Consider the following 20704-nt stretch of genomic DNA (forward strand, 5'->3'; position numbering starts at 1 on the left):
GTTTTAAAGAAAAAACCGTTGTGGGGGGTGGAAATGGGGGGGGTGTTTTCTTTAGATTAAATAATAGATGTGTCTGTGGTGTACTTGTTAAATGTTAATTAGATTGGGAGGGTTTAGCGTTGTAAAATTTGAAGGCAAAGCCGGGTATAGGTTTACTTTCAGTTTTTTTAATAAAATCAGTAAAATGGTCCGGTATTAATTGTATGGCTATGGGAGCCGGCGAATTAAACCAAGGTTCGGCTCGGATAGGCGCCGCACAACTTCCATTAATTTCTCTCTTCAGATTGTGCTCTGAGAATCGTGAAGCACTGCAAGAATTCTTCAGCTCCAGGTTAGTCCATTACAATTTGAGTTAAATTCATTGACCCTTGAGGTTTGTGAAATAATAAAAATCCTCTGCCATTTATATAAACCGTTAGTGAGCAGTTAGAACTTAAAGTATTATGACTAAAAGAATATTTACCAGATTACCCTTTGATGCTAACTCCCAAATAATGGAGTTAGCATCGAGGGGTGTCTATGATGCAAATAATACAATATTAAAAGTTCCAGGGTACAATGTGATAAAAATCTGAAAAATTACTATCTAAGTGATAAAAACTCAAACCCTAGGGGTACTTTATGACAATATCCCATGATTAAATTAATTTCCAACATTTCCTTTCCTTGACCCAAGCTCTAGAAAAACGAAAGCGTTGTCCATGTATGATTTCCTTGCCCACCAATGTCCCTCTTGTAGCTAGACTGCCGAAATTAATTCTTGGAGTCAATTCCATGGCCTTTTCCTCGGAACCATGTTGCATGCTCTACTCTTGCAATCATGTATAACTTTTATCACATTCTTATTCTACTTCAGCCTTACCAAAAAATATCTCAACTATATTGAGTGGACCTCCATTCTAAAATTCATGATTATTTTTTTTCTATAATCTTTAGTTCTCAACTGAATGTTACTCGTCCAATTTAGAATGTTTAAGGTCTGCCCGAGCTCCATCATCTGTAGAAAATCCACATGACATCTTTATTTCTTCCTTTCTTGGATCTCAACAAAAGTTTGATCCCCTACAATTTCTAGGATTTAGAATGTTTAATAAAAATTTTGCAGCCCCACTGATTAATTAAAATATAAAATAAAAAACCTCATTATATAACCAAACACGGGCCTAAAGCCCCGGAAGGCCCAGCTTGGGCCAGAGTAAGCTCAGCCTTGGTCTGGCCTGAGTTTGTAAAACCTAGGCTTTTTCCCAGGCCCAGGCAAGCCAAGCCCGAGGTTTTTACATTCCTAGTCCAATTCCCTTTTTAGATGTTTGTGTTGTGTTGGTGACCTTCTCAAAATAGACAAGTCTACGAAGTGATTGATATTTCCTTTTAGCGTTTATTAAACTCTCCTTCTGCTCTTACCCGTGGTGTCACAAATTACATGTTTCTGCCTATTTGCCTATACATTGTTAGGTTATGATCTGAACTACTCATGTCTAATTGGCTCTAAAATAAAATATTTGGTAAAATCATAATTATTGACATGAGTCTTTTCTACATAAAAAGTAATATTTTGTTACAATAAAAGTGGAAACTATATGGATTATTCAAAAATTGAAGTTGATTTGCTTTATAAAAAGAAGATATAAAATGAATTTCTATGAAATGGTTACACAAGATTCAGCCAATCGTATTGACGTGGGATGTTATTGAGAAATACCTATAAATAAAATATCCAGAACATAAGCAACTAAAAGTAAAAAAAACACACCCACAAAGATGATTAGTTTTTAAAAATAAACTGACAAAGACACCCTATCATATAAGATACTTAAATCATAATTTCCATTACTTAAACGAGTAACCTATTGTTAATTAAATAAATCAAATACTAATACTTATTTATTTTAGAAAACAAATATTAAAAAAATGCAATATAAGACTTCTAGTAATTAAACTAGTAACCCTACTGTTAATTAAATATAAATCAAATATTAATACAAATCTATTTTAGAAAACAAATATATATAAACTACAATATAAGGCTTCGAAGTTCTAATGAAATTAATATTCTTGATTTAATTATGCAAATCAAAGTTTACATTTTGTGTTACATATACATGTCTGGACTGGATTAATTTATATATACATTTCTTTATCTTAAAAAAACTTATGCTAGTTATATATTCATCTTCATCAGCTTTAAGAAATTAAAGATGGCGATTATGAATCTATTCCCGACGATTTATTTTCGAGCAAGAGATCATCCTATCAGTGAAAAAAGGTCAGACGTAGAATGGGAGTTAAATGAGATCAGAACTCTAATGTTATTGAGTCTTGGAGCACAAGCCATTCTTACTTTCTTTGGCAATCGTAGAAAGTACCAGTTAAGCTCTTTGAGCCGGTTTTGTGTTTGGTTATCCTACTTAATGGCAAGTCCTATGGTAACTTTCGTCCTTGGCAAGCTTTCTATAATGAGTGTCACGGCTTACGCTATCTTAGTAGATAATCAACTAAACTATGACCATGTATATATAATTAATGTGTTCCTCAAGAGCTGGTGGGCACCAATACTTTTGGTACAAATTTGTAGCCCAAATATGATCTCATACTCAGTTGAAGATAATAAGCTAACATTTAGGCAAGTTATTGGACTAAGCACCCAAGTAGCCTTGGCAGTTTCGATCCTTTATCAAGCATTGTTTCAAGAACCTGAATATCCCTTCTTCATTTTCACGTTACCTTGTTATTTATCTGGATTAATCAAAGTCTTAGAAAGACTCCGAGCTTTCATGTCATTAAGGAATAGAGAAAAAGTTGTGATAACTACTTTTGTACATAATGATTCTCGAAAAGTAGAAATCCCAGTCGAGCTTAGCTCTAATTCCGGAACGACTTCTGATGATCTTGATTTGCTTGTGAAGGCTTATAAACGCTTTGATCGGTTAAAGCCTTATCTTGAGAACTGGCTAGGCCACCATTCATCTAGGTATATTCCTAATTCAGTGAGTGTAGAATACGGTCATCCTAAGGATGTTTTCAGAGTCACAGAATTCGAGCTTAGCTTTATGTATGATGTGCTCTATACCAATGCGTCCATTAACTATTCTAAGAGAAATATTTTGGGTCGCATCATTTGCATTCTTATTCTATTTGTTTTGTGTGTGTTTTCGGGGTGTGTCATAGATTACCATATGGATCTCATAATCACCTTTGTGTTGCTCATTGGAGCAATTCTACTTGAATTCTATGAGATGAAGGAACTTTTGTGCTCGGATTGGGTAGTACTCCATATGATGAATCAAAAGTGGAGTGCATGTATGAGAAGATTGTTGAGGATTGTTGCTCAAAAGATTCTAAGTAAGAAGCATAGGTGGTCACATCACATGGAACAATTCAATTTACTAAGCTATTGTCTCTATGAAGAGCGTAAAAAGCTTTGTGGGTTGATTAGCAGAATTCTCATGGTCAAGAGCTTCCACAGGGAGTACAAGAAGCGTTGTGTTAAGAAAGACATTCAAGTTCCTGAGGAGTTGAAAAAATTGATACTACAACAAGTGGAAGAGGTAAGAACACAAAGAGGTGGGCAACCTTTCAGCGAATGTGGTGAATGGCCACTTGAAAAATGCTATTGTCTCCAAGATTTGGAATTGAATATTCCACAAGATTTTGGTTCCCATGCCAAGAAGCAAACGAAGTTTGGCAAAGCCATTATTATATGGCACATTGCCACAAATGTTTGTTACTATTTAGATGGTGGTCATTTACAAGATATAATCAATCCTTCTGAACGCGAACTGAACAAATTTTTATCAGATTATATGATGTATCTTTTGGCCATGCATCCTGATATGTTATCTATTGTCACTGGTGACATTCTCTTCCGTGGTGTTTGTGCTCAAGTGGGTGAGTTTTTTAAGACAAAAGAATCAAGGGATGAAGCCACATTGTGCAGGATGTTACTAGATGAGTTTGTGGACGAAAATTATCGACAAGGAAATCCAAAGAAAAATGTGCTCACATCAAAATGGAATGTGGTTCTTCAGGTGCAAAAATTGGTTGGAATATTGCGAGGAAGAGAGGACAGATGGAGAATAATAAGCAGTGTTTGGGTGGAAATGTTGTGTTATGGGGCTACTAATTGTCCTTGGACTCTCCATGCAGAGCAACTTAGGCGAGGTGGAGAATTGCTCACTCATGTTTGGCTTTTGCTTGAGCATGAGAAAGATGAAGCCAATTTTCAATCTCTTCCGAGGCAATATGATGCTTAAGAGAGTGTTGTACATCCACTTCTATTATGTATATAAGGTGTGTATTTAATAATGATTGTTGTACACCAACATCTATTGTGTGTATATTTTGTAAGAATGTTGTTCATCAACATTTTATTGTGTACATACGGTTGAATAAAGTCATATTCAGATTTCAATTTCAGGTCCTTTTGTACAATTTCAAGAGACCAACTTGCTAAATTAGTTAGTACTCATAATAATTATCATCCATTTTATTTTGTCATTAATTTAATCAAACTAGCCCGAAACAATTTTCACAACTTACAATAATCTACCTCAAAGAACCTTTTATGATATACAATTACCTATAATGTAGGAAAATTGTTAGAGCACCAGGTCAGTTGAATGCAGCTTACATATGCATATAAGAAAAATGGCTTTCAACGTCTAGCAAAATTAGACAACGATAGTAAAATTTAGACACTAAATGTCTTGTGCGTCTAAATTTTGCAGTCGTCATATAGTTACAGAACCGTTGTCGCAGAAATTATGGGCGTCTAAATAATAGGTTAGACATGGAAATTTTTTTTTTTTAACGATTAGCAAATTAGTTACTAATTGCTAATTGAAATAGTCATATGACTTAGTGCTAAATGTGTAAGGGTAGTTTGATAAAATTGTATTGTAACTAATCAATTAGTTGAAGAACGTACCTTCTAATGACTAATAATTAGTCGTGAATGTCACAAAAATTAGACACTAAAGATATAAGGGTAATTTCGTAAAAATGTTTCTCGATTATTCTATTAGTGGACGAATGTATCTTTTAGTGAAAAAAAAATTAGTGGTTAATTCTAATAATTTTAGACGTTGAATGTGGAATCCAAATACGATAAATTACTTTTCGCTATTATGAAACTAGTTGCAAAATGTGTTTTTTAATAAGAAAATAATTAGTGGCAAAAGCATTTCATTTTTAGTTGGGAAATGTACATGCCCAATTTAGTTTCTTACATTTTGTAACTATTGATTTAGTCATTAAAATTAATTTTTTGCATCAAAATAATATAATAATCGATTGTATATGAGTTTTGAAAACTAATTATTTTAGTCAAGTATTATTGATTAGTCTTAGATGCTGTATTATTTTTGCAACTAATACTTTAGTAGTTAATTGGTTAACATTTAAAAGCATTATTTTTGCTCTTCGTAAATGACCTAGTTTATACATTCAACATCAACAAAATAATTATGACATAAAATAAAAATCTGATAACTAACATCAAATTTCATATATTATATATATATATATATATATATGGATTTTATGCATGATGAGCATAAAAATCCAAAATGCACTATCATGCATGCATAACCAAAAAAGAAAACATGCACCCCACATTTTCTTAGTACCTATCTACTGAGATCATTAACAATACAAAAAATGGCCACCATGTACACACATCTAAGGATATATGCAAGCAATCTTAAAAAGTCCAAAAATATGGTCCTACCCCCTGTCAAAATATCTACTGCCCATACAACAAAAAACTGACCATCAATGTTAGCATCTCAAGTGTCATCAGTGAGATTTTAAAAGTAGCTGTAGCAGATGAGGAAGACTCTTCACCAGCTGGAGATGGAGGGAGGGCAGTCGAGTTGGAGCTCAGCAGGGTGGGTGTGGCAGCTGCTAAGTGATCTGCTTCAGCATCTCCAACTTTGAATATGTTGTTCTTCAAGCATTTTATTTCTCTTTTTGTTGGTCAAATAGGATGAGCTGCTCCTAGTCTTTCTAGAGCATATGAGGAGATTCAAGATACCACTTCCAACAACAAATACATAGTAGATGTTTTTTGAAACAATTCTTTTAGGAGCAAGAGTCAGGGCCGGGTTACAGAAGTATTCCTAAAAACTTCTAAAATGCAAAATAAGTACCTTTCATTTCGACTACATCCCCTGGTTTCAAGCTTGCAAAATACTGACTCATTTTCCCTCAGGGTACACCTGAAAAATTATAAGGAGTGGACAAATGCAATTTTAAGGCATACATAATGTGCAAGGATATCTTCAAAAGTGGAAATTGAAAAGAAATGAGATTTCAAAGTATCCCTTGGAATCTATATGATATAGGAGTATACTAACTGAACATAAAAGACAGTAATAGCACAAGTACTTATCGAGAAAATAGATAAACAGAATAACCTGCTATGAAAAATATTAAGAACATCTAGGAACATAGCCAGGAACATCATCCAGTCATTTCAAACAAGAACATCAAATTGTAAGTGCACAATCCACACAAAATATTTCCTAGGTAGTCATGACATTGGTGTTCAGCAACAAGTTAGTTTCTCCCCACCAGCATTTCGCAGGAGATGGGAGAGAGTGAGACAGCACTTGAATCAATAAGCTGAACAGTCTCTGTGAAAATTATATATATTGTGGTTTTGAGTCTTGACCAGAAAACCATCCTCACATGAAAAGGACACTGGATACAAGGCAAACCTCAAAATCAGTAACCAAGCTACAACAACAGGAAATGCAAGTTCGAACAAACAAAGATTAGAACTGAAGGACTTACGGCCGTATGACATATTTTGCTTTTCCTTCAGCGTCTTGTCTACTGGAGCCCTGCAGTTCGATAAACACATAAAAGGAGTGTCTTTTTTAATGAGCCCAGAGGTCTGTGTGCCACATGTTTGGTAGCTTTGACGGAGCTGCATCTTCTCCATAGCAGCGTCGGACGCCATTTCACCGTCTAATCTGGCGAGATTCGAACTCGGGCACACAACACGGATTTATTTTGATAGAGAGTGTCAAGGATTTCAGACAAAAATTGGAGAAGAAGAGGCGGACGGAGTGGAGAAGTGGGAGAGAATTGCCATCGTCGGCGGTGGGGTTTAGTAGTTTGGGGATTTTGTTAGATAGTGACGACGGAGTGGGAAGTTAATTAGAGTTTTTATTTATTTATTTATTTTAAGGGTTCAAACAATTTGAATTTTGGGCCAATTATATTGTTATTTTTCTTTTTAAATAAAAACGGGTTTGGGGTTTTGTGTTTCTTTAATTTTAGATTTTATGGACTTTAATTATATTGTTACTTTTAAAATTGAAGGAAAACTGTGTTACTTTTCAATTTTTTTTATAAATCCGAAATTCGGTAATTTTGTATTTCGATGGACCAAAATTAAACCGGTTTCTGGATAACCGAAAATCTAATTCGATTCTCGATTCAGTTCGGTTTCTACATTTTTCTGAACATCCCTACTTTGGGTGTAACAACTCCGTCAGAATAGGCACAGAGTAAGGCCAGAGTCAATAAGAAGTCATCGTCTATTAAACGAAAGTGGTAGAAACGAGAACTTTTTTTAGTGTCAGATAGATTGACTTGAGGGTTTACACAAATTAGTGAAATAGGGGTAAGCAAAGTTTTAGGAAAAAAAAATTGTGGGAAAGTTAATGAAAATGGGCAGCAAAAAATGGGTGAGAAAGTTTTAGGCAATTTTTTTTTTTTTAATATATATATTAATCTTTGATAGTAAAACTGTCAATGATTGAGACTACAACAGTCAAGAACAAGATTCATAAATTTATTTTAACTAATTACTTGACAATTATTAACGTCAAGAATCATCCAAAATGGTCAAGGATTATGATTATTTCAAAATCTTGACGTTCATAAACTGTCAATAATTTGTCAAGAATTACAATCTTTGACAGTTTTTTAGAATGATCAAGAAATATGTTAACTCATTATATCAAGGAATGGAGTTTTCTAGTAGTGAATCTTAATGGATTTGTATGCCAAATGCTAATGGTGGAACTGTGCAAATTTTTCCTTTTTATTTTAATTTTTTCTTTTCCTTCAATCAGTAGTGGTGACATTAAGAAAATTCATAATATTTTTTTTTTCAGAACTAGTATTGTTGAGGTATGAGTTTAAGTAATTAATGTTTAAAAAAAAAAAGTTATTGTTTACTTATTAAATCAAAGTTATTTAGTAGTTTACTTCCAATGGAGTTCTGTGCAATATCAGTGGATGCTTCTATACTGTGTTTCATTGAAGGCTTATGAAATTTGGATTCTTGCCTGTTAATAGAATTACATTGATTTCTTCTTTAAACGTTTTCTTTCTGCAGGGTATTTATGCCATCCATTTAGGAACATCACAAACAACATATGCTTAAACAAATTAGTAAAATATTGGAAGAAACATATTGAATCAAACAAATAAAACCAAAATACCATTTATAAAAAGATGAGTTTTGACATAAAAATAAAAAGAAGTTACCTTCAAGGGGTGATATAGGCGGAAAAGTAGAATCAAGAAGATAAAAGTGAAAAGGAATGGATACAGAGGAGTGCTGGAGAAGAGAGACTCGGGTAGAATAGGGAAATTGTGGTATTAGGGATTGGTTTGAGTTTGGGTTTATATAGGATGGGTTTTTAGTAATTGTTTCCAAAAACGGTGGCCTTTATTTATTTATAGTATTTGTAACAACCAGTTTTACTCACCATTTGTAACTTTCATGTTTTGTAAACCATCAATAGCAACTAATATTTAAGTAGTTGTCAAAAAAAAAAAATTGCAACTAATATTGTAGTTGGCACTGTCAAATTTATGATATCCAAACCTTGTAACTAATTGATTTTGATTACTAGTAATATATTCATCTTATAAACAATATTAGTGGCCAACATTTTGGTTGCGAAAAAATCATATTACACACTATAACTTCAGACTAAAAACATACCCAAAATTTCAATTTATTTCAAGAGGGAACATGAGGTGCCCAAATTGATTTGCAGAATTACCATACATTTGGCAACTAAAATCTTAGTTGCCAAAAGAAGATAATTTGTAATTAATTAATTAGTTACACAATAGTAATTTTAGTCACAATAAAATAGATTTATTCATTTTACTATGAAAGTGTAGCAAAAAAAAATTCATCAACTTTTAGCAACTAATACAGGAGTTTTTGCAACTATTGATATGCACAAAATAATTAGTTGCCAAATATGCCCTAGGCCTTTGTTTTTATTGTCAGAAGCTTGGACATTTTGTAACTGTATCATTTTGTAACTAAAAAAATAGTTACAAATTTAAATTAATATTTGCATCTAATTTAGCAATTATTCAATAGTTGCAATAATTGTTTCTGTAACCATAATTTTAGTTGTGGGATCTCTTGTTGTAGTTGTCAATTGTGTTGTAATGTCGGAAAAATCTACTGCGTAAGAATTGGCAACTAAATAAATTAATTGTTAATGATATTTTCGGCAACAAATCAAATTAGTCACCGAATATTAATTTTAGATGCCAAATGCGAGAATAAATGGGTTTTAGAATTTTATTCTCCTTTGGTCAACCGATTGAAATTTATACTAAATGTGGGGAGATATTTGCAACTATTTTACTTAGTTGTAAAAAATTGATTGCAAAAAGTATTTTTCTTTGTGTGGTACTGGCATGATCGTTCAGGTAGTTTGTCAAATAGCTTCAGATATACAGATATTGTACTGTAATATTTAATTATTATAAACAAAATTTTAATTATTAATATGTGTAACTATTTTATATACTATAAGTACTAAGAGATTATTATACGAAATCAAGTGTGCCTACTCCCCATGACTAGATTTAACTCTGTGCTCAGCTCTCAACCCGCTCTCTCCTGGCTCGGCCATTGAGTCGCCAGTTGCTGATTCTACCATCCAAGCTCTGGTGTTGATCATCGACGAAGACTATCGCAATGATTAGTACCGAAGCTTCAAGCTCAAGGCTTGTCCAATAATCATCCAAAGAGTATGATTATGCATGCAAGAAAGAGTTGAGCAACATTGACAAGTTAAGTATACATCCATTGTGAACTCTTAATTAAGGAAATTAAAGTAGTTAATCAAAGAATCCAGTATAATTTACAAAGTCTTTGTGGGTCGAGGTTGTCTTTATAATTAAAAATCAATGTAAATTACAATTAACATAACATCTAAAAAGCCAACATATATACTGACAATATTTCTGAAAATTCTCATTTCCCTTTGAGAACTTCCACAAGTTAGTGGAATTCATAGTTAATTTTGAAATTCTCTTTTTCTTTTTTTTTTTTTTTCTTTTTTTTTTTTTGGTAATTGATGCCAAGTAAAACATTTTAAATTTTAATTAATCGTTATATTAAGCCTTATTTTACTTCAAACTTGTGATGAATTGATTATTCATCTTGATAGATTTAAGAAATGGTGTGTGTACTTCCATTCAAAGAAGGATAACTTATTTTTACCAGAACAATGACACAGGCGAAACGAGAAGAAAATGAGATCAGAGTTATAATGGTATTAAACCTGGGAGCACAAACCATTCTTACCATCTTTGGCAATCGTAGAAGGTACCGCTTAAGATTGTGTATTTGACTTTTGTTCTGGCTGTCTTATATAATGGCTAGTCCTTGGCAAGCTTTCTGGAATGAGTAGCGAGGCTTGTTGGGAAAAAGGCACAATCTCAATCCCAAACAATCTAACTCATGTAGAAATGAATCTAATCTTTTGCCCTCTCTGTGCAATTAAATGGACAAATCAAGTCAAGCAATATATAACGAAATAAATAAGCAAATACAGCCAAGGCAAATACAACCAAATCGACATACCAAATTTTTACCAAAGAAAAACCCATGGTAAACCACCCATACAAAACATCCACTATCAAATAAATGGGTTACACCAAAATTTCTTTTCTAAAGAAACGGACATATTACTATAGGGGCATTTGGTTTAGGGAATATTGGATTACTGGAAAATGTTGAATTACTGAAAAGATAGATTACCCTGAAGATTACTGGGAATCTTTATAAAAATGTATTTGATTAATGGATAGGTATGTTATATTAATATGTTTGATTGCAAAGAACAAATTAGTAGGTATGTTATTTAAATTACTGAATTGTCCTCTAATTAAATAATATTATTATATTATTTTTTAATATTGATTATTTTTTAGATTATGTAACCCCCCTATATTTAAAAACATAGCAAAAACAACCCCATAATAAAAGTTAGAAAAATTAACAAAGCACCCCCACTAACCCAGCCACTGTCGACCGCCGGAAACCACTACAGGTCGTCGGTATTCGGCAACCTAACAGATCACGGAAGGCATGAAATGGCCTTCGTGTGCCGTATCTCTGGCTAGAAATGGCCAAACGTAACAGATATGGTCGTCGATGGCCAGATCGATGGCTGACCTGGCTATTAACGACCACAGACGTTGCCGTTAATGGCCAGATCGATGGTCGTTGACGGCCAGATCGATGACAGATCTGGCCAGAAATAGCCATATCGGCGCACAGCGACCATTTTCGGCCTTTCATGCGCCTTTCTGATGGCTGGCTGTGGCGATGGTTGCCAGTGGCTGGCCGCGACAGGTGGGTGGGGGTGATGGCCTGAGTGAGCTGTAATTTGTTTTGAATTTAAGGGTAATTTTGTCTAAAATTTTAATTAATTGACGTGAAATAGTCAAAGCCATATTCATGTAAATAAATTAAAAAATAAGGGCATTATTGTCCTAAAATTTTATTAATAAATGATAGAATTGTAACAAAAAAAGATAACTTTAATAATCTTAAAATACCTAAAAAAATAGAGGTAATCAGATTACCTCCAATATTACCAATAGTAATCACTATTGATATTTGAAGATTATCGTTATCTTACATTACTTGACAACTAAACATGGTAATCAAGTAAAATATAAGATGATTTAACCCTAATAACCCCCAACCAAACGTATACTAACAAGTATCTTTACTTAAAAGTGGGCGACAACACAATATACGAAACTAACAAAGTTTAAGTTTCTCAACAACAAAGCAAAATAGATAAAGGTTGACGATTCAAACGGTTAGATGTGAATCTTGGATTACCGTTAACAACATATTGATATTTCCCATGAATCAAAGGAAGTTCCACCGGTGGATTTGAGCTCGAAAAGTCAAAAACCCATTTTCTCTCTCTCCGTCTTTTTTCTTTTCTCTTCACTGCCACGTATTACTTCTTTTCACTCCTCTCTTTCAAAAGTGACGGGCTGCAATTTTTAGAAAAGCTGAAATTGCTTTTTTATCTTTTCTTTTCTTTTATTTTCATTTTGTTTTTGAGTTTTGGGCTTGCAAGCCTTATTTTAGCCCACACTTAGGAGGACAGCCCAACAAGGCTTAGAATGCCCTAAAAAACAATCAGTTGCAAGAAAAATTGTTATAGTGACTGTTATAGGGTCTTAATAGCATTAAGGGCACCATTGCTTTTGGTGCAAATTTGGTACCCCAAATATAATCTCCTGCTTAAAGTTGAGGCAAATAGTTGGACTAACCAGTCAAGTAGCTATAGTAGTATGGATTATTTATGAAACATATAGTCAATTTGAAGTTTTCTTCACCATAGTAGTGTTACCTCTGTATCTAGTTAGAATAATCAAAGTTGGAGGGACGCTTCGAGCTCTCAAGTCATTAAGTAATAGTGAAAATGTTTGTGATAACTACTTTTTCAAATAGTGATATTCAGAAAGTAGTAATCCTGAAAGAGCCTAGCTCTTGTTACAAACTAATTTTAGGTGGAACATTTTCTTATCTTGCTTTGGCTGTGAAGGCTTATCAACACTTTGATCGGTTGAAGATTTATTCTAAGAATTGGCTAGGCCACCCTTCATCAATTTATCTTCCTTCAATTAATGTCGATCATTGTCTTCCTAAGGATGTTTTTAGAATCATAGAACTTGAACTTAGCTTTATGTATGATGTGCTTCACACCAAGGCGCCCATTAACTATTCTAAGAGAAGTTTTTCAGGTCGTCTCGTTTGCATTCTTGTTCTAGCTTTTCTTTTGTATATGTTATTGCCTGAAGACACACACACACACGTCTAAACACTCATTTCACAAATCCGATAAACAAAAGTGAGCAATTATTAAACTTGTAGATGATAAAATCTACGGTTATAAATACAAGGAGCGGATCTTGTGTAGTGAGCCACTAACAATCTGGTGGACCTGCGAGGAAGGCATTGAAGGTTGTCGAGGCTGAGGTAGCACCGGAGAAACGTCAGAATATTGCGGCGGCTCGAGAGCTAGAATGCCAGAGCCAGTAGGTGATTTTCTCCATCCATGATGAGAGGGTTTGCCACTCTTTATATAGAGAACTTATGGGGCTGAAATCCTAATAGGATTCTGAGTCCTATTTAGTAGAGGAGTTCCAATTTGGGAAGGAGATTAGATATGTTGCCTTTATTAGCTGAGGCTTCCCAATTTAGATAGGATATGGGATCCTACAAAAAGTGGAAATTGTGTGGGATTCTGATCCCTTTGTTGACTATTGTGGGCGAATGAGCCAAACTCAGTTCAACTTAACTCGTAGGGTAACTCAACTCATTAAACGGGCAATTCACAAGGTAGTTTAAAGTAGACTCAATCGGAATTGGGTTAAGGCCTTTAGGTAATGACATTATTATTTTGTTATTAGACCTTATCAGATCCGATACGATTTTTTACTCATACAAAACCCTGACCTTTTGGTCCGCATTTTAAAAAATTCATGACGTTCACATTGGAGAATATATTGTTAGTGAAGGCTTATCAACGGTTTGACCGATATAATCCTTATCTTGAGAATTGGCTAGGCCACCCTTTGTCGATTTATCTTCCTTCAATGAATGTAGACAACTATGAAGCTAAAGATGTTTTTACAAACACTGAATTTTAGCTTAGCTTTATGTATGATGTGGTTCAGTGGTCCGTGCAAGACCTGCTAACGTTGCATTGTCCCCTCCTTTCCCCCTAACAAAGGGTATCACGACGAGACTGTGATTGGAAGTAAGCAGAGAGGCATAGTGGGTAAAAAAAAAAAGCGAGGATAAGGCGCTGCTCCGGAACAGGTACACTCCAATATACTAGTGCTTATCCAAATTCAGTAGTGGCGTTTGCAAGGCAATGTTCAGTAGTTGAGCTAAAGGCACTTTCTTAAGGATTTATAATTGCTAGTAGATTCAACCTTTCTTAATAAATTTAAACTGTACACTCCAATATACTAGTGCTTTTCCAAATTCAGTTACATCAAGCCTCAGCCCTTGATTAAATTATGCAGCTCTCATTTCTCAAGTTCACATTAAGAACGGCTAAATAACAAAAATAATATTTTCCACATAGAAACTTAAATTTTTTTTTTTTTTTTTTTTTAAATACAGAGAGTTGTAATTATTAACGCTAATATTTACATAAAAACAGCTAAACAAAAGCAGCATATTTTATGTTTTGGTCTCCTCATTCATATACATTACACTTTAGCTCCCTAAAACGTAATTTTTTTGGTTCCACTACGGAATATTATAAAGAAAGTGGCAATAAAATAATGAATTATGTAACCCTTTTTTCAAATTCGTATCTAAGGTATCATATTATATATAGACCAGCTTGTTTTGCTGCATGGATAATCAACATTAACATCTACAATTAAAGCCGAAACCCAACAAATGTATCCACAATATTTCTTGTGAAAATTCTCAATTGCCTTTGACAACTTCCATCAATTTTTCTCTTCAAGTTGTGCACTGTTAAGGATTAAAGTTTCAATAATGCTACGGGCACCGTTATTTTTACATCGAAATCTTGTACCGGTCTACGTGTCGAGTGATTCAAACCAACAAATCAGACACGTTTCATATTATTAAATTTTTTTTCAATGAACGGTCGTTCACCAAATATGGACGGTCTTTCACTTACATAGACTCTCGTCCATATATGGACGAAGGTCTATTTACTATGGACGGACGTCCCCATTTAAAGGATGTCCATCCATCAATAAAATGAAATAAAAAAATATAAACAAAATTAAGGGACGACCGTCCATAACATGTTGTCCCAAAAAATGGACAGACGTCCACATATAATAGACGGGCATTCATATGGTAATGGACACCCGTCTATTAACAATGCTCTTAAAAAATAAAATAAAATTTGGACGCCAGTCCAGAAGGAATGGACTGTGGCCCCTCATGTGCCATCAATTTGATACAACAAAGAGAGTCAGGATTCCTAAAGATTTTTGACAGCATCTAGGGAAGCAAGGTCGTTTCTGACAGCATTTTTTAGAAAGAAATTGATAAAAGAAAAATTACAGATTTTTGACAGCATTAGGGGATGAGGCGAGTGCTGAGGTGGTAGAGTTGAAGAAGAGTCTGGGAGAGAAGAGAGTGAAATTGGAGGGATTAGAGAAAGAAATTGCTGGGTTGAGAGTGAGAAGAAAGTGAGGGAGTTGGAAAGAAAAGTTGGGACTTTGGAAGTGAGGGAATTGGAAGAGAAGAGTAAAAACGTGAGAGTTGAAGAGGAAATGAGAGAAAAAATTGATGACAAACAGAGGGAAATTAGTGGGTTTAAGAAGAAAGTTAATGTTATGGAGTCTGTGAAAGTTTTGTGAAGCCAAAAACGGAGCCGTTTCACTTGAGTCAAAACGGGGTCGTTTTGTTTAAAGCCACTACCAAGTTTCAGCCATCAGATCAAGACAGATCCAAGGGCTGAGAACTGCTGATGAAATCGTATATAAAGAAGATCAACAGTGATACTTGAAAGAACGCGTATTTTCGTTAATCAGGGCATTAGGGTTTGCAAAAGGGAAAAAACACTCAGGCTAGGGTTTCTTCTATTGAATCTTTCTGGGTTAATCTGTCTTGAATGAGAGAGGGTTGCGTTTCCTTCTAGAGGCTGGTTTGTCCTCTGGTTCTTGCAGATTGTTGAGAGATTCTTGAGTGATTAGGCCGTAGTGGGTGGTAGTCTGTTTGAGGCAGACTTGTAACTGTGTTCTTCTTGTATTCTTTGACTGTCTCATTAGTGCTGTGAGCTTCCATATTTTCGGAGCTCAACGTGGACGTAGTCTATCCAAGATTGGATAGACGAACCACGGTAAAAATTGTGCCTTGTGTATTTGTGTGTGATTTTCTTGATCCTTAACCTTGTGTGTTGTTTGTGTTGCGGATTTGTTTATTAGGCTTAGGTTATAACAGTCTGAATTGGATAAGTGGATAGTTGAGAAGAAGTAAGTGGAGGGAAGTTTGAAGGAATCAGAGAGCAAATCCAAGGAAATGGAGGCCAAGATTACTGAGTTGGAGAAAGAGATTGATGAGGCGAGATGTGATTAGTGGACTCAAGGAGAAGATAACTTTCAATTTTGATTAAGGGACGGTCAGTCCAAAAATGGTGAACGGTGGTCCTTTTATTTTATTTAAAATTTTATTTTTTTAAGTATGGACTGGTGTCCCTTATATGTGGACGTCAGTCCACACGTTAGGGACGTCCGTCCACAAGTTAGGGACGAGCGCCTAATTTTTTTTTTCTTTTTTTATATTTACATTATGGACGGACGTCCTTTAAATTGGGATGTTCGTCCGTAGTAAATGGACTCTGCCCATAATAAGTGAACGGCCGTCCATAATTGATGAACGATCATTCATTAGAAAAAAATTTAACAACGTGAAACGTGTCTAACTTATTTGTGTGAATCACGACACACTTAAACCGATACAACATTTGGTGTAAAAAGCCTATGCCCATAGCATTATTGTTAAAGTTTTGATCAATAATAGAAGTGCAGAATGAATGGCCCAGTACAGCTCAGCATCAAGTCTTCTCAACATCAATATTCGATAGCTTGTCTACGAAATGCAGTAGCTTTCACATATCACAGCGCATATGCAAGTTGACCAGCACCAGCATTTGAGTGTTTTTGTAATTAGCATTTAGCATTCAAGATTACAAGCTAAGTAGGCTTAGTTATTAGTTAAAGAATTAGTTACTGTTTTGAATTTTGATCTTGGCCGTCCATCTAGAGTCATTCACATGGATTAATGACTTAGCAGCCAGTATATAAACTAGAAAGCACACTTGTTCTGTAAGTTTTCAGTCATATTTTTCTGGAGATAAAATTTTCTTTAGAAATTTTACATGCACTGAGAATCGTGAAGCACTGCAAGAATTGTTCAACTGCAGGTTGGTGGAATTAATAGTTAACTTTGAAATTTCCTTCTGTCTATAATTTACCATTTCAACTTATTATATATAGAGATATATGTGGATATCATTTTATTTGCGTGTGATATGTTTTTTCATCAATATAGGAGTATTAATACTTTCAGCTTTTAGTCTAATTGCCTGTGATATGTTTTTAAGCTCTTAAGGGTGCCTCTGTAATAAGTAAAGGTTTATTTTCAGAGGATTTTGCAGATTAGGTTTAAAATAATATTAATTCAAGTCAACTAGTCAATCAGAAATGACCGGGATATTTTTGGGGATGATGACATCATCTATGTGATGGAAAGACAGGGGCTTAATTAAGTTCACCAGCAGCAAGCTAAGTAAGCTAGGTTATTAGTTAAAGAATTAGTTACTGTTTTGAATTTTGACCTTGGCCGTCCATCTAGAGTCATTCACATGGATTAATGACTTGGCAGCCAGTATATAAACTCGAAAGCAATACCGGGATAGTTTTAGGGATGATGACATCATCTATGTGATGGAAAGACGGGCTTAATTCAAAGGTTTTAATATTCTTAGGTTGTGAAGATATAAAAGATGAATAAAATACGGCGATATAGGAAAGAATCAAAACGAGTAAGGAAAAATTAATAATGGTAAAAAAAAAAAAAAAATTTATAAAGAAAGTAAGAGAAGAGAGGATAAGAATCGAGAAGAAGATAGAGGAAGGAGAGAAATGATAATGAAAAAAGAAACAGAGAGGAAGGGAGAAGGAAACCGAGAGTAAGAAGAAAAGAAAATAGAAAGGGGAGGAGAAAAATGAAGAAATTAAACAGCAAATTGCCAAATATTCAACTTTTATAGTTTGCTGCTTGTTATAGAAAAGTGAGTCAGCTTAATTTGATGTGAAGTGTTGACTAAGTGGTATTATTGAATAGAAATTTAATTTCAATTATTAGTAGTCCGCGATGTAAAAGATGGTGGAGTATTTTACTAAGAAAATTTCACAAGTCTGCTAATATGCATGATTGAATAGATAAAGGTCAGATTCTCCATTTCACAAATTAAAAGTTGTGCTGTTTTTCTTGGATAATGCATGAGTTAAATGGGAGCAAAATTTTATGTAATTTTCTAGAAGAGTAATGTTACATATATAAACTAATTATATAAACTATTTCCTATAAACCGATTTGACAACCTTACATATTTGACATATTATCTACACTAAGATCACATTTGGTTGGGGTGAATATAGAAAGGAATATGAATCTTATTCCTTATCTCTTGTTTGGTTTATAAGAGATGCATAAGAAATATGAATCTTATTCCTTGAAAAAAGGTGGTTAAAATGTCTAATTTACCCCTTCTTTAAATTGTCATTTCTCATTTCACCCCTAAATCAATTTATTTAAATTTAAACTATTTTATAATTCAATAATTATTTTATTAAATGTTTTAAAAATTTAAGAAATTTTAAAAAATTCAAAAATCTTCAAATTGATCAATGCTGGTCAAATTTGTCAAACGGCCCATTTTCATCACGTAGTTGGTGTCATCGTCGATGCATGAGCAATCAGCGGTTGATGATCTGCCAATCTGAGTAGTTCTTGAGCGTAAAAAACCAGCATCATGACATCACACGCGGTGGTCGTGATAAATGCCATCTCGCCTGATGTCATGATAATGCTAGTTTTTGGCCATCAGGATCTGCCTAAATCAACAGTTAGTCAGGCACTGGTTTCATCGACATTGACGATGATGCTGAGTGTGGGCAAATATGTTGACCAACGCATTTGAAAGACATTGACAGGTTTGAAACTTTTATAATTTTTTAAAATTTTATTTATTTTTAAATATTTTGAATTTTATATTTAATTAAAAAAATAAAAAATTTATTTATTAAATGAAATAACGTCTAAAATCAGCAAATTGTTTTCAATTCCATCAACATCCCATATTACAACCGAGCAAACTAATCTCATTCTTTTCATTCATAATACTTCCCTTCCATTGATTTCCATTCATTATACTTTCGTTCCATCAATTTTTAATCCACAAACCAAATATGACCTAATTATAAGTTTATATCTAATTCAAAACAATAATGCTAGTATACAAAACAGATCGCTAGACTTTATTGATATATAGTTTAAAGTTCCATCATTCTGACCTTTCAATACTTAATGGTGTTATAAATTGTCCCCGACGTAAATATTTCTTACCTTTGAAAACTTATGATTATTATTTGTTGAAGCAAATAATAATAATAGTTAACTTCAGCTACACTAGAGACTAAACTTCATTGAGTTTATGTACAACTGGCATGTTTGTAACTAATTGTACTTAAGCTGAGCTGGCAGGTAGTTAGGTTTTTAATTGTGAGCTTATTTTATTAATTAGTTACTTAAGGTGCTCTATGTAAACAAGTCAGCTTGTATTTTGCTTCTTTCATTGAATAAGAATTCAAAATTTAGTAATTCAAGTTTATTCATCTGCCAGCTTTAAGAAATGGAGTGTTCATCTCCATCCACAGACACAGAGGGATTAGAATGGATGGTAGTTTTGGATCTTATCATGATCATGACTCTAATGTTATTGAGTCTCGGGGCACAAACCATTCTTACCATCTTTGGCAATCGCAGAAGGTACCGCTTAAGTTATTTGACCCGATTTTTTGTTTGGTTGTCCTACTTAATGGCAAGTCCTGTGGTAACACTGGCCCTTGGCAAGGTTTCTGGTATGAGTGAATCTTTTTTTAAGAAGAAAAAAGGGAAATGGTTTGATGGGAAACTTGACAATGCAGCTACTTATGGCTACATCGTCGGTTGGTGGGCACCATTGCTTTTGGTGCAAATTCGTAGCCCTAATATATTATTCTACTCAATCGAAGATAATAAGCTAAAGTTGAGACAAGTTGTTGGACTAACCAGCCAAGTAGCCGTAGCACTTTGGATCTTTTACAAAGTGTGGTTTCCAGATTCCTATTTGTATGCCGCAGTGTTACCGTTGTATGGTAGCGGAATATCAAAGTTATAGACACTCTCAGCTCTCAGATCATAAGTAACAGTGAAAATGTTGTGATACTACTTTGGAAAATAGCGATATTCAAAAATTAGAAATCCAACTGAGTCTAGCTCTTCTTCCAGCAATCGTGTAAGTGGAACATATTCTGATGATGTTGCTTTGCTTGTGAAAGCTTATCAGCGGTTTGATCGGTTGAAGCCTTACCTTGAAAAGTGGCTAGGCCACCCTTCATCAATTTATCTTCCTTCAATGAGTGTAGATGACTATCTTCCAAAGGATGTTTTAAATTGATAGAATTTGAGCTTAGCTTTATGTACGATGTACTCTACACCAAATCACCCATTAACTATTCAATCAGAAGTCTTTTGGGTCGCATCATTTGTACTCTTCTCCTAGCTAATTTTTTGTTGCACTCAGTCCGGACTTTTGGACGTGTCTATAGCTAATTTACGTTGTATTGGGAA

The 20704-nt window shown here is 34.1% G+C and overlaps 1 protein-coding gene and 1 pseudogene across 1 annotated transcript; both read left to right on the top strand.

Moving 5' to 3' along the window:
- The first annotated feature begins 2195 nt into the window (after positions 1-2195).
- LOC116127599 lies at positions 2196-4250 on the top strand. Its single transcript, XM_031413241.1, has one exon. It carries the CDS (start codon positions 2196-2198, stop codon positions 4248-4250), a length of 2055 nt encoding a protein of 684 aa, XP_031269101.1.
- A 6252-nt stretch (positions 4251-10502) lies between these two features.
- LOC116127608 lies at positions 10503-16384 on the top strand (annotated as a pseudogene).
- Positions 16385-20704: the final 4320 nt, after the last annotated feature.

The sequence above is a fragment of the Pistacia vera genome, unplaced genomic scaffold (assembly GCF_008641045.1).
Source record: "Pistacia vera cultivar Batoury unplaced genomic scaffold, PisVer_v2 Contig1047, whole genome shotgun sequence".
Classification (NCBI taxonomy): Eukaryota; Viridiplantae; Streptophyta; class Magnoliopsida; order Sapindales; family Anacardiaceae; genus Pistacia; species Pistacia vera.